General features: G+C 43.2%; 1 protein-coding gene across 5 annotated transcripts in view; it reads right to left on the bottom strand.

The window, feature by feature from the left end:
• Positions 1-1,932: 1,932 nt before the first annotated feature.
• Positions 1,933-14,680, bottom strand: part of LOC115026165 (histone deacetylase 4-like) — a 36,378-nt gene continuing 23,630 nt past the window's right edge. For 2 of the 5 annotated variants that reach the window (XM_029458832.1, XM_029458834.1), the window contains exons 12-17: positions 10,939-11,208; positions 9,257-9,446; positions 7,741-7,874; positions 6,782-6,884; positions 5,292-5,338; positions 1,933-2,115 (exon numbers count right to left, since the gene is read on the bottom strand). In XM_029458832.1, coding sequence (XP_029314692.1) covers positions 1,966-2,115; positions 5,292-5,338; positions 6,782-6,884; positions 7,741-7,874; positions 9,257-9,446; positions 10,939-11,208 — 894 coding nt within the window. In that variant the 3' untranslated portion in view covers positions 1,933-1,965. Of the gene's footprint in view, positions 2,116-3,204; positions 3,243-5,291; positions 5,339-6,781; positions 6,885-7,740; positions 7,875-9,256; positions 9,447-10,938; positions 11,209-14,680 lie in introns of all 5 variants that reach the window. The other 3 variants (XM_029458833.1, XM_029458835.1, XM_029458836.1) reach the window with 2 other exon arrangements.

The following is a 14,680-nucleotide window of genomic DNA, read 5'->3' as shown; positions in this document are numbered from 1 at the left end:
ATCACGGCTAGGTGTGGCTGGGGAGTGCTCGGAGAAAGCCTGAGACATCACCTGCTTGAGACAGGATTCATCATCTCATCAAAGCTTGTGAACCGGGCACCTTCGCTTTGTCGACGGAAGCTGTAAAAAAAAGTCCTTTCTTTGTGAATGAGGAAGAAGAAGAACTCTCAGCAATAAAAGGCAAACGCTCTGTGAGGACTTCTGAGAAGTGGAAAGGCAGAAGAAGAAGAAGAAGAGAAGAAGAAAAGAAGAAGAAGAAGAAGAAAAGAAGAAGAAGAGGGGGGGAAAGAAGAAGAAAAAGGGGGGAAAGAAGAAGAGGCAGAGGAAGACACAGACAAAAGGAGGAAGGAAATCAAAGAGCACGTTTGTAAATTAACTTTGACTGCTCAACAAGGAGCGCGTGTTGACAGGGGAGAGAGATGATCTGATTTACTGACACAGGCGAAGGATAGAAAGAGAGCAAGCGGAGAGGCACGTGAGACAAACAAATTCAATCATCTTTCCCATCAAGAAGAAAACCTTAGCCTTTCCTGCGCAAAAAGACCCCCCCCCCCCCCTGGCTTAAATCAATTGCAAACAAACCTGATTCTGCGACGAGACACAGGGGGAATAAACAGTAGCTTTCAATTTAATTCAGCCCCGCGCCCTGGGAGAGGAAAACTTTCATCCATCACTTTCATGTGCCTCACAAGGCAGTCGTAAGTCTGAGTGCGTGGTGGAATTGGTGACAGCGACAAACGGTAAATATGTCTCAACAAGCCTCTCCGCTGACACAGTCAACGTGTTTACAGCTGGTTACTCTTGACAGACAGCGGCGCCGAATGGCAACGCATACACGTTATGATCAAGCCTCTCTCTGCTTCTTTGTCAAGGTAGAGCGGAGAGGTGCCCTGTAGGAGGTTAAGGATGTACAGCAACCCTCTTTTAAGTCTTTCACATTGTTGTGTAAGGAAGCCGCGCACTGTATTTCTGACACTGTAGGTAAAGTGAGCATGACGGTGCATATTTACTGATGATGTTTACGGATGCTGCAGGGCTTTAATGGTGCATGAAAACACAAGCATAAACAGCAATAAGTGCTTCTGTGATGCATGCTTGTGTGTTTGATCACATAAATTACATGTTTGAATGACTGCAGCATGTGCTATTAGAATTTCAACGATTAATTTTTTAGCATCCCAAAAACTTTTGCCAGCTTGTATATATAATCAATGCTTTCTTCTCATGTCTTTTCCTCTGTCCAACTTTTTAGCTGCTATCTCTGCGGTCTTAAAACTTTTAGCTTTCCCCTTTGTTAAAAAAATCAATAAATATTTGTTTTTTACCCTCCCTGTCTAGAGTAAACCATGTGACAAACTCTAGGGGTTGTTGTGGATTTCACTCCCACTCTCTCCACCTGCCCTGCTGTTCCTGGATAGAACTTAAAACTATTTTGTGAAAGCTCCTGAGCTGGAGAGGCACCTCTGCAGCCGCACATCCAGACTCCTGTCTCCATGCATTGTGTCTGAAAGGGTCGGTGGTCTATGTAGCTGCCTAGAATGCATTAAAAAAAAATAGTGTGTGTAAGTGCTGCATGTGTGTGTGAGAGAAAAAGGTAAAAGTGAGTGTGTTGAAGTGCAAGTTTGCGTGCGGACGTTTGCACAGGCAAGTTGTGTCTGTGTGTGCATGCCACTTCCCCTCTACTTCCTGTCATTAAGACACACTCTTCCCTTCCTTCCTTCAAAAATATTCTCAGCAGTTTTTTGTCAATCCAGTAATAATTCAATTGAGCAGGACTGGCCGGGTTGGGACTGCCATTAGTTTGGAGGAGGTGATTTAAGATTGATGACTTGTGTCCCTTGGGAGTCGATTCCACATCTTTTTGGGGGAAGGGGGGGCTGGCGGAGGGAGGGGGGGAGTTTGAGAGCCCACCGGTGGCCGCGGCTCTTTGAGGCTTGTTTCGTGTTGGTTCCATGTTAAATGTTATTAAATGTCTTCAGTCATTCTTATCCCTAAAAACAACCTAACCTTCAGTTCTCCTGATGCTACTTTGAAGACCAGCTCCACCACCGAGCCGACGGCCAGACGAGCAGCACTGGATGAATGGACCTCATTCCAAATGGTGTCATTGTCCACCTGCAAACACACACACACACACACACACACACACACACAATGTGTCATGTGTTGTTAATATCACATTTTTAAGAGGAGCAAAAATATGCAACTTTATACTGTTTTCCATTTATTTAGGGACTTTAGATGGTGTGGTTTACTTCAGCGTGACAGCGATTGTAAAACTGTGAGGACATTTGAAACTATTTAGCTTGTGTCATTTCACATAAAACGTTAGTCTTTGAAAGTGGTAGTTTCAGAAAACAATAGGGAGAGAAACTGTGAGGCGGTAACACATACTTACAAGCTGAATCATACAGACGGCATCATTCTTTAACATTTATTTGAGCAAAGTCTGAGGAGCAGATGTAAGATAACTTTGTGTTTTAAGTTGTTCTTCAATACACGCAAACAGCAAATATTTCTTAATTAATAATGCCCTGCTCATTCTGCCAATTATTGTAAATTAATGTGTCAATTTTAAAGGTAAAGGTAGTTTTGTAACATCTTAGTTTGCCAATATGTTGCCAAATCAATATATAAATAAATAAATAAATATCAATCTGAATCTGGTGTTTACTTAAGTCCTGGATGGAAATGTGGACATGACAGAAATGTTTAAGTCTCGGTACAAACACACATTAAAGTAAAGCAAGACAGATTATTCTGCATTTATGTATCTGTTTAATATAGTGAAAAAAACTTTGACTGTGTGTTTGTAATGTGTGTGTGTGTGTGTGTGTGTGTGTGTGTGTGTATGTGTGTGTGTGTGTGTATGTGTGTGTGTGTATGTATGTGTGTGTGTGTATGTGTGTGTGTGTGTGTGTGTGTATGTGTGTGTGTGTGTGTGTGTGTGTGTGTGTGTGTGTGTGTGTGTTCAGAAATAGGGCCACCATTCAGTGGTCAAGCCTGATTAATGCCGAGGCATGCTCGGCCCTGAGCCCCAATCACAACACACACGTACACATACACACACGTACACACATGTACACACACACGTACACACACACACACACACACACACACACACACACACACACACGCCAAATGGACCACAATATTCTATGTAATAGATTGTGAGCAGGGCCGTGCACAGGATAATATACACACCCTCAGATGGAGCACATGATAAACACAGGGAGAAGAAGCTGGCAGAGGAAAAGAAGAAAAAAGAAAGTCGAGTGTCGATGTGTTTGAACTGTACACACATGTGCGGGGCGGGCCATGCCAGAGCTCTGGCAGAGCATTCTGATGTAAACCCGGGGGCTCTCCTACTTTGAATATGTTACCTTTAACCTGCCAGTCACCCACTGCGTCAGACTGCTGGCCTTTTCATTCACACTGACGGCCTTTCAGTCAGTCAGCTGGCCGACTGGTACATTCACCCCAGACCCTCACTCCTTTAACCGCTCAGTGCTTTACGCAACTCAAGAGCTTTCGAGCCAGCCGGCCCACTTTACTTTCCTCGTCTGCAGTGACGGGTGTGATCAAGGCTGGAGGAGAACTCCATAATAACATCCACAGGGGAAGAAGACGTTTTTAAGTTGTGCCAAGAAAGACCATGAAAAAAAAAATGGTGGTGCATTTATCATAGACCAAAAACAAATAGGGAGGACTGAGGGGGTATAGAGGGCGACTGTTGGAGCAAAATGAGGAAAGAGAGAAAGTGGCGTAAGTGGAAGACACTGAGTAGTAGCCGAGTCAGTGACTGAGCGAGCAAGCAAGTGAAGAGCCAAGTGAGTGAGTGAATGGGAAACTGAATCATATATACAAGTCAGGTTAATGAGCACAAACAGATGCTGCTTTAAAGCAGCATGTGGAGACTGGGTGGTTTATTATTTCCCATGTTGATGTTAGTTTCGCCTCGAGCCAGGAGCAGGGCGCAAGTTAGTCAGGGAAAAGTGAAAGGGAAGGGGTGTGTGTGTGTGTGTGTGTGTGTGTGTGTGTGTGTGTGTGTGTCTGTGTGTCTGTTGAGTGCGTGTTGGAGGTAAAAAAAGAGCGGGAACGTGCTGGTATGAGGGAATGATGGTTCCCCACAGGCTGACAGCCTAATTTCAGCCCCCTTCCTCTGTAAATGTGTGTGTGTGTGTGTGTGTGTGTGTGTGTGTGTGTGTGTGTGTGTGTGTGTGGTTGGCTTGTATGTGTGTGTATGACAGGAAGACAACAATTTAGCCCCATTTGCCATTTTAAAGAGCAGAACAAGGCAGCGCAGAGCTTGAGCTCTTCTTGTTCCCACCAAAGCAGCAGCAGTAAGCCCCGAGGGAGGGAAGAAGGGGGGAGAGAGAGTGGAGGTATGGATAACATAAGAGTTAGAGATTTAAAAAGAGCAAGTAAAAGGGCACAGTAGGTGTAGGTGGGTGGGTGGATAATGGGCTGGCCTTTAGAAATCCTCAACATTGTGGAAAAAGTCAACAGTAACACACACACACACACACACACACACACACACACACACACACACACACACACACACACACACACACACACACACACACACACACACACACACACACACACACACACACACACACACACACACAGGTGTTAGACTGTTCTAGCATATCCATTTGAAAAGATAGCACTTCCAACCACCTAAATCATTGCCTTAGCACACAATTCCCAAACACACTGCTATGCACAAACAAAAACATACCCACACACACAGAGACACACACACACACACACACACACACACACACCTCGTATTCTGAAAACATCTGGTTATAATTACAAACATAGCGGAAAGGCAAGCAACAGCTCTTGTAGCCTCTGGTCCTTGAGGGGTGGTTGTGTGTGTGTGTGTGTGTGTGTGTGTGTGTGTGTGTGTGTGCGCGCGTGCGTGTGCGTGTGTGTGTTACAATTGTGTGTGCGTGTTTGTTTGGTGAAACAAGAACAAATGGGACCATTATTTAGGCAGGGGGCAGAGAGAGCGTGGGCGAGGTACTTTTTGATGATGCTGAAGCTACGCTTTATTGTTTCATTAGAAGTCAGATGGAGCGGTGCCAGCTGGGTATTGATTAGATTCGCACAATGTTGTAAAAACAGTCTATTACATCAATTTTCCACTGAATAAGCGTGACTAACACTAGCAATTTCCAAGTTATATCAGGCACACAAATTACCAATAGTTAATTACTGAGTGAATATTTGTAAAATGACTCAAGCATGACTTTATGAACCGAAGAAATGTGACTTACCCCTACGCCCCCGCATGGTAACCTCACAAACATGGGGCTCACTGAACCTGAGGCAAAAAGACAGAAATTGAGAATTAGAAAAGGAGAGAGCGAAAGGTTACCAGGTGAAGAGGTAACTTTCTGCACTCACAGGCACAAATGATTGCATGACCCCTGAAACTGAGCGTTTGACTTTCTGACCTAATCTATCAGCAAGAGTATACAGGGGCATGCTTAATTGGGCAAGGTGAAGGGGAAAACGTATGTCATTGCCTTGATAATTAAAGCGAATCGAGATTTCAGGCCAGAAGGAGATCTGTTGTCATAGAAAATGACGGGTCAGAATATAAACAGAAATCTAGCTGGTCTTGAAATTAGAATTTCCTCTGAATGACAAAACCTTTATTTTTTTTGTTCAAACGGCATACACGACCTTTTATTGCATTTGAATTTAATCTAACTGCTTGCCCTGTTCTTATGTTTTTCAAGAAATGTTTCAATGTAAAACATAACTGCCCGGATTTTCCAAACATTAAACTAATCCCAATCCAGTGTTGACAACTGGACGAGTATAAAGCTTCATGAGTACAACAGCAGACCTTATGAAGCTCAATGGGCAGAGTGTGGCACTGACATTACCAAGGTTAGGGGTCCAAGTCTCAGTCAGCCACTTGCTAATTTGTTTAAAAATAATGTTATAACAGTTTTAATTTCCACTTTCTTCTTCTTCTTCTTCTCCATTTTTGTGTGCAAACCCACCTGTATGCTGCTGAATGTTACACAAGACTATCTGGTAATTCTCCTGCGTAAGCAGTAATAATGAGGGGAATTTATGTCTCCACTGGAATAACATTTTAAATGACAACTGGGGTTTGCCCCTTAGCTCTCTTCTCTCTCACGAACACACACCACATGCACACGCACACGCACACACAGAGACTACCTTGGCTACACCTGCACTTTAAGCCACAAAGGCCAGACATAAGTGACAAAGCAGCCTGCGCGACTTCCAGTTAACAAGCTTCAGCAGTTCCTCACCTTATCGTAACACCTCCAGGGCTTTATTAGCTTGGACCTTTTGTTATGACACGGTTTAAGCATTAAAGCAGATTCCTTTTGCAGACGCTGCAAATTCATAGCATTCAGACAAAGTCTTAGTCTGAGATGTAGTCTGCTCAAATGGACAAATTCAACAGTTAATGTTGCGTTGTATGCATGTAAATGGATATGTGCAGTGTGTTGTCTGCTTTGAGCTGCACCTGTTGGCCTATTGTGCATGTAACCTGTGAAACACTTAAGTAACACTATCTATCTCAGCACTCATTCATTTCAGCGTTAAAGCTTCAGAATATTTAGCAGAGTGGTTTGAGATTAAGCAGGTGGAAGACAGCATGGCTGGCAGTCAGATTGCCTAGAAATCTATACTGCAGCTGCTCCACAAGTTCAACCTTGTAGTGAGTGCTTTTGTGAATTTGTGTGTGTGTGTATCAATGTGTTATTGTAAGTCTTACAGTCTAGTTTCTGCCGCAGTGGGTTGGTTCCATACAGCAGGACGTGGGCTTCAGAGTGGACCGTCTGTAACTCCTCCAGTGAGGCCTTCCTACCGCGGATACACTTGAGAGGACACAGGTAGGAAAGATTCAGTATTTGGTTAAAACTCTGCGCTCACCATCCAAGCTGCCATGGTCACCAAAGAAGACGGCAAGGACCGAGTCACATTGTTTGACGTTCAGGACACCATGTCCCACACTCATGAGGAAGTATTGCAGTTAAGGCGGTCCAAAGGTTTCTGCAGGGGTAAATGTTTGTATTTAATGTAGAACTGTAGGACGGGAAACTGGTTCATTTTCAAGCCATAACCTCAGAATGTGTCCAAGCTACAAGGAAAAATGGCTACACACTGCCCCCTTCTGGTCGTTATAACAACCTGCACTCCAGAGATGGATAGTGGCATTAATTACACTACTAACCTTTGAATCTTTATAGACAACTTTATTAAAAATATTTTGAAAGAGAGAAATAAACAACAGTTCACAACAAAAGAGGAAACCATACCACTGACATGGTAATAACATGGTGCTCTCCGTGCAGTGTAAAGAGACCAGCACATGTTAGACGTGGTTGTGTAAAAGCAGGACGTTTCTGTCTTTTTTAGGGTAATAATTCACCTTTGAACGTCAGTTACTTATCAGTTTGTTTTATTCTCTCCGCTGTTATGTTACTGTGCATCTGCCATACTATAATTATATTCCATGATTTTCCAGGAAGATGGAGAAATGCAGCGCACTCTCTGTAATTTGGATAAAAGAGGAGGACAGAATCTCACCAATTCAAAGTGGCTCATCTTTGATGCTTGACTCACCCGTAGCTCCAGTACAGGACAATTCAAGTTTCAAATCTATTGTTTTACAAACACTGTATCGATTCAAGTCTCATAATGTTGCATCTTCTGTGGTACCAGAGGTCTTACCTCGCAGTGAGCCCTGAGGCCTGTTTCCTGTAATCGGGACCAGATGCTCTGGATGCGGCCAGCGTGCTCTGGGTGGCTGGTGGTGTTGCCGCACATACACTGGTGCTTCTGCATCAAAGAGTCGTACACCAGACCTGGAAAACACACACACCATCACACACAAACACACGCAGAGTAATTGTACATCTTGGACAGCAGGGGCAGGAACAGTTGTCGCAACATGATTCCTATAATCACACTGGAAGTCTTATGGTGCGATTATCTATTGCACCTGCTTCATCCTAAACAAAAGTGGAGATGATGCCGTACCGTAAATGACCCTTGTTGTGGAATATATTGTCAGGAGGGTCAGAATATGTCGCAACAGCCTTGTGAACATACACAGCCTCTGTATGTTGGCTCATTATGCTGTGTGGTTCCAGGAAAAGGCTTACGGTGTTTCTAGATTATTGTTTACCACTCTACTTTATGATTGACCTCTGTGTGAGACGGTGTTCATTTCCTAAGCCCAAACTATGACGGACTATGTTCGTCAATAACCTTTTTTTCCATGACTAAGACGAGACGATGCAACAATATTTTTGAAGAAAAAAGACTAAAATGCAGTGCAAAAAATAAAAACTGTGAAAGTGAAATCTCTCTTTATTTCGTCACCTTCCACGTTCTCTTCCCCTCTCTGTCTCTCCTTCTCAAACACACACACACACACACACACACACACACACACACACACACACACACACACACACACACACACACACACACACACCACGCTGCAGTGCTCACTCCGTCTCTGTCTATCCTTGTCTCAGTCCTCAGTTCTGTGCATTGTGCTACTATAATGCATAGAGCTGCTGTCTGCAGGTTTGGGTGGTTAATTATTGCATATTTTGCACAAATGTGCTGTTGGATTGGCTCTCATAACGGGCCGGGTGGGTGGCCCGTTATGGCCCACGGCACGTCATTTATAAGCACAGTCAGGGGGAGTCGGAGCAAAGCTGCATTCTTAACCATCAACCTTGTGTATGTCAATTGATAAAAAGTCTTATATGAATTTATTTTGACTAAAATTACAAAAATATTTGTTTTGGCTAGACTAGATAGACTGAAAAGGTCCATATGATATAATGACTACAAATTATATTTGACAGACGACTTAGAATAAATAAATTTGCTGATTAAATTGAGAGAAAACTTTTTGACTAAAATGAAATGACGTTTCCAACTATGAACCGACTAAAATGTGACTAAACGTAATAAGATTTTTGTCTAAACAGTAAGACTAAATCTAAAATAGCTGCCTAAATTATAATCTCTGGTAAACCTAGTTAGACAAAATTACAATGAACTCCTTAAATGGATTGGACACTGGTGTGAGAGCAGTACACACACACACACACACACACACACACACACACACACACACACACACACACACACACACACCAATAAAACAGCATGATTAAACTGCAGTGTGTAGGTTTAAGACCCATATCATTATTATTTTTCAACAGACCTGTAGTAAATCGAGGCTTGGCAGGGGGCTCCTGTACGACCATGGGGAAGGAGGCGGAGGCTGGAGATGACTGAGCCCTGGAGAGGGGGCGGTGTCCTGCGAAGCTGACTGATAACCCGGCTACTTCCATGGAGGCCTGGTAGTTCCTCAGCTGGTGGATCCGCTGTTGCTCTAACAGCAGAGCCTGCTGCTGACACACACAAACACGTACATACGCACACACACAGTCACTAACTTGAACTGTATGTCTGCTGGACTGCAACGTCTTACTAAAGCCAGAAGATGGCACCAGATTCTTGCAAATGCCAAGCTGCTGTAATACACAATATACAGAGGCAGCATTCATAAGAGTTGATATTGTGTTACACAGTGAAATACAGATTTTCTGTTTCATTCACATGACAACACAAATATGGTAGCAATGCAAGGACATGAGTCAGATATTTAACATTGCAGCTTAATACCTTACAACATGTTCCACTGAAAAGGCTATACTTAGACCTGTATTATAATTGACACTACTAACTATATTCTCAACTTGACTTCACATAGTAATTATTCTCTTCATATGATTATAAAAAAGGGAGCAGCCCAGAACAAACAATGATCTAATAATGAGCCTTCAAACCGCCTTAAAAACTGCAAAGTGAGAAATACATTTACTTGTAATTATGACTAATTTGAAAGTGTCTAATGTACGCGCTTAGAAACTCTTTCCCCAAGTATGTATGTATTTGAGTTAAATAGCTAATGTTTCCATTCAAAAGAGTCTCACCAGGCAATCCCGTTGTTCAATTGTGATGGGCGTGTCCGCTTACACTGGGCGCCATGGCGACAGTGAGAGGAGTGCCTGATTGAATTTGGCTGAGCGGACAGCAGGGATGGGCTGGACAAATGAGGACATGGTGTCCTCCTGACTGTGTGTGTGTGTGTGTGTGTGTGTGTGTGTGTGTGTGTGTGTGTGTGTGTGCGTGTGCGTGCAATAAAGTGATAGAGATGGACAAGAAATGCAAAATTGGAGACTGTCACGGTTTGTGTGTGGGTGAACAGTCTGAATGATGAAAGCACAAGAATGTGATTGTCCGTATGGAGTGGTGTGGAGGAGGTACACAAGCCCTAAGCCATTCATAAAAAAAAAAATATTCTGTATTAGTAGAGTACGTTCTTCGTGACTAAAAACATAAAATATGCCGGAGAGTGGGCTGGACAGACAGTCAGGGAAGGGGGCAGATCGAATGCAGAGTGTAGTGTTTCAGTCACTACGATCTCCATCTGTCACTGCTGTCAGATCATTTTCCTTCACCAACAAATCACCACATTTAAGCAAGCAGAGAAAGGTTCCTCCATAATATCCAGCTATAGTAACTGAAGTGCCTGAATGCATTTACACGATTAGATAATGCTACTGAGATAGGATTTGATGCCAACTTGGAATGCATTCAAGAATGAAATGTGCAAGCAGATCAGTTTCCTTCTTTTTATTTTTACTCTGGAATATCCTTAAAGCAGATTGAACTTGTGCAATCTGCTTTTTAACTGACTCTAATTTCACGCCCAGTCGGTCTCCAATTTCCATCATTCACTCCCGTCCTGCTCCTTTCCTTTAACCCCATCTACTATCTGTGCAGTATTTTGCTTTTTCTCCCACTCCTACCTGCACCACACTTTCACTGCATCCTTACCTGTCGGAACAGGAAGTCCTGCTCAGCCTGTCTGTCCCTTATCTCTCTCTCCTCCTGCTCTTGGGGGTCTGGGGGCTCCTGCTTGATGACCATCCCTCGCAGAGGCCCCGTCTCCTGCGCGGACATGTTAGAGGAGGAGGGCGACAGGGAGAGCCCCTGGTGCTCCCTGAGCTCCTCTTCTGTCTCCTCTGGGTGACTCTGGTGCTGCCTGGCCGGCCCTGAGGCACTGGAGTTTCCAGCCGAGACCTGATCGCTGGGCTTGGACATAATCTAGAGGATGAGAAGAGAAGTTGAGATGAGAGGTTTAAGAGAGTGATGCTATGATTCTAGGTCTGATTTCCACTTGGTCACACATGCTTAAGGCGAGAGGCAACAGTCAAAGACATTGTTTTTTCATGCACGGGTCAGTCTTGAGATTTTTTGACACAACAGGTCTTCTTTCAGACTAGTGCAATGAAAAAATCCATAATACACATGTATGTCTTTATTTAACTACAATACTATTTGTTACCATTTGTAACAAATAGATTTCACCTAAATATATTAAAAAGTTACCATTAAAGCCTCCATTGCATTTTTAAAACTTGTAATACACAAACGTATTGTCTTAATGTAAGTAATTAACTGGAGAAGTTTCATTTTACCCTATTCACCTTTAGTGTCTCCCCTTAAATAAACATTGACAAAGGATCCAAGTGTAATAGGAAGCTAAAACTAAGAACCAGTGGCGATCAAAGGCATAGGTTTGGTTTCAGAAGTGGGGGGCACAACGGAATGAGATACAACACACACAGTTGCCACTTTATTTGGTACATGTAGCTAAAACTAATGCAGTCGAATACAACAGCCCTGCAATGAATCCCAACTTCATGGTTATGTTACTCAAGGAGAAATCATCCGAACAACAAGAGACATCTTAACTGAGAGAACATTACGGAGAGCAATGTATGATGCCGTAAAACCTGCACAACTTCACCAAGTCCACTGAATATGTTTTTCATTCCAAAAATAGCTGACGGATCGCTTCGGGAACAAAACAGTGATGTAAAAGACCTTAAGGTTAACCAAACAAAACTAATGGAGATAAAGCAGACCTGTACTCTGAGCTCGGATAGGTTTATTTATTCAAAGATCTCTGTGACTATGTTTCCATTGCATATCCAGGTAGTGAACTTAAGCGTGCCAGGGCCTGCACAAGAGGAGAACACTGAGCAAAGGACATTAGGGAGAAAAGAGAGGAAGAATTGAGGGGGGGAATCTTGTTGTGGCAGCTGTCCCAGTCCCTGTCGTCAAAGACCTCAACCTTGATGTGTAGGTCATGATTGGAGTGGACCACTGTTTGTGCATGGAACACAGACACACAGACACACACACACACAGACACAGACACACACACACACACACACACACGGTTGGCATATTGCCCAGGGAACAGTCCATTGACGTCAGAGAGCAGGCTCTTGCCTCATCCCGGTCCCTCTTCTCCAAACAAACTCAAAACACTCATCCACTCCTGCTGCACTGATTCTCATTCTTCCTTTCTCTTCTGTTTTGCTCTCTTTTCTCTCCCTCCAACCCTCTCCTATTTAAACAGCGGAAATAGTTGCTGGGATATGAACCATAAGGGGGGACAGACACTACACAAACCTGTTGAATCAGTTGAAAGAGCGGGAGGTGCAGAAGGCGATTGCGTACACAAACACTTGACACTAGTTGACTCTTGTCACTATCCGTCTTTCTTTCTCACACAACTCCACAACAATATTATGCAAGTGAGTTTACCTCTCAGGTAATTTAAGGTAAGCAGCAGCAGGTTTAGGTTGGAGCCGTTTCAAGATTCTTTCATTCCTAACTTTTCTGCCAACACGTCCGACCGTTAAAGCCTAAATGTAAGTTCTCAAGGAGGGACACTTTTCATTGCTGACTTGGCAAAAAAAATGTGAACAAGGAAAAGATGATTCATGTTTTACAAAGTGGAGGATGTCCAATGGTGAACAGGGTGGATCAATGAAACTAAACACACTATGCCAGTGGGACATCTGTTAGCATAGTTTGGGATTATGAACTCATACATGTGCTGAGTATCACTTTTAATGGCAGCCATGATAAAAATAAAAACTAGTATTAAAATCATTCTGTAGAGACATGCTGCTGCCTGGAGTACTGTACTTCATCCTGTTGAATGGAAAGTGTAATGTTCAAAACCTGGCTTGATTATGCAATCAATAGTATTTCTTGGGGGTACTTCTACTTTTTTCCATTGTGCGATGTTGTTTGAGAAACAGTAAAGAGACGAAACAAAGTCAATGGCAAGCTGGGGACATGTTATTTAAATATGCTTTCTGCTCAGTTTGTTGGTTTGTCAGCAGGATTACATAAAAACTACTGGCTCGGTTTTCATAACACTGGTTGTAAGTATGTAGCATGGGCCAAGGGAGAAGTGGATCCGAATCACAGGGCAGATACAATAACACATTTATTTTGTTTATGCTAATGACGTCGTAAAAAAAAAGGGATCCGCAACACTGGTCCTATCACAGGGCTGATACACTGTATAGACGAACAGGAGAGAAAACCAGAGCAGCAAGAGGAAAGTACGCAAACACACGGGGAAGACGCAAACTCCACGCAGAGAGGCCTCAGCTGGCCCGCAGGTTCAAACCTGGAACCTGCTTCCTGTGAGGCGAATGGGCGACTCACTGAGTCCTCATAGCAGCCAGCTTTTCAACTTAAATGAACTTAACACAACAAATATAGACACAATCAAAAGTAGGCAGGAAGCAATCAGATTTATCCAACAGGAATGCCAGCCGCAAATGTCTTAATAAACATGGGTCTACATTGAGTGGCCGGTGAGTTGGTACATTGAATTAAGGAAGAAATCCTGTTTCACACATGCACAATGAAATGAAAGCATGAGGCAGGACCATGGACACATGTCCACAGTGTTCAGGGCTTTCTAACTGAGAATGTTTTCTCTAATAAAGAACACAGCCACACCTAAAATAATTGTTGTCATTATATAGTATAGAGAAATAAGCATAATAGTTCAAATACAGTTTCTATTTTTTAATCCGTAATGCAAACTCATTAGTCACAATTCTTACTTTGGGTTGCCTGGAAAGTATAAACACAAATTAATGTGTGATGAAAATAACCTGCTTTTACACTTAAGCTGGACTTAATTAGCAGGAGTCACAACAGCTTTGTGTCTGGAAGAAGACGGAGTCCCCAACAACACAAGATAATGGGGCTAAATCCTGCAGGAATTTCAGCACACACACACGCACACACACACACACACACACACGGGTTGTACACACAAACAACTATCTCACTCTCTACAATGACCTTATAATGCTTTAAAACCCCTCGTCACCTTGTGCGCACATACACACACCCACAATGATGCACCGAGCCACACTTCCCATGTGACCGTATATGGAGGCAGCTTCCTCTAGAGCACAGTTGCCAAGGTGACAGAGAGAAGTAGGGATACACGAACACAGAGATGAAAGACTTGCTAGAAGACTTGCTGATTGCAGGCTGATTCATCCTGCTCTTAGAGAAGAGACTGGATTCATATACATTTACCAAATCAGTGTTGCGTACAAACACTCCTACACACACACACACACACACACACACACACTCTTAAACACACACACATACATATAACCTGCTGCTTTACCACAGCTGTTTAAATGTTGCCTTAGATACCATTCTCCACGCACACGCACAC

This window comes from Cottoperca gobio, chromosome 21 (assembly GCF_900634415.1).
Source record: "Cottoperca gobio chromosome 21, fCotGob3.1, whole genome shotgun sequence".
Classification (NCBI taxonomy): domain Eukaryota; kingdom Metazoa; phylum Chordata; class Actinopteri; order Perciformes; family Bovichtidae; genus Cottoperca; species Cottoperca gobio.
The sequence above is the reverse complement of the archived record's forward strand: the minus strand, read 5'-3'. Positions and strand labels throughout refer to the sequence as shown.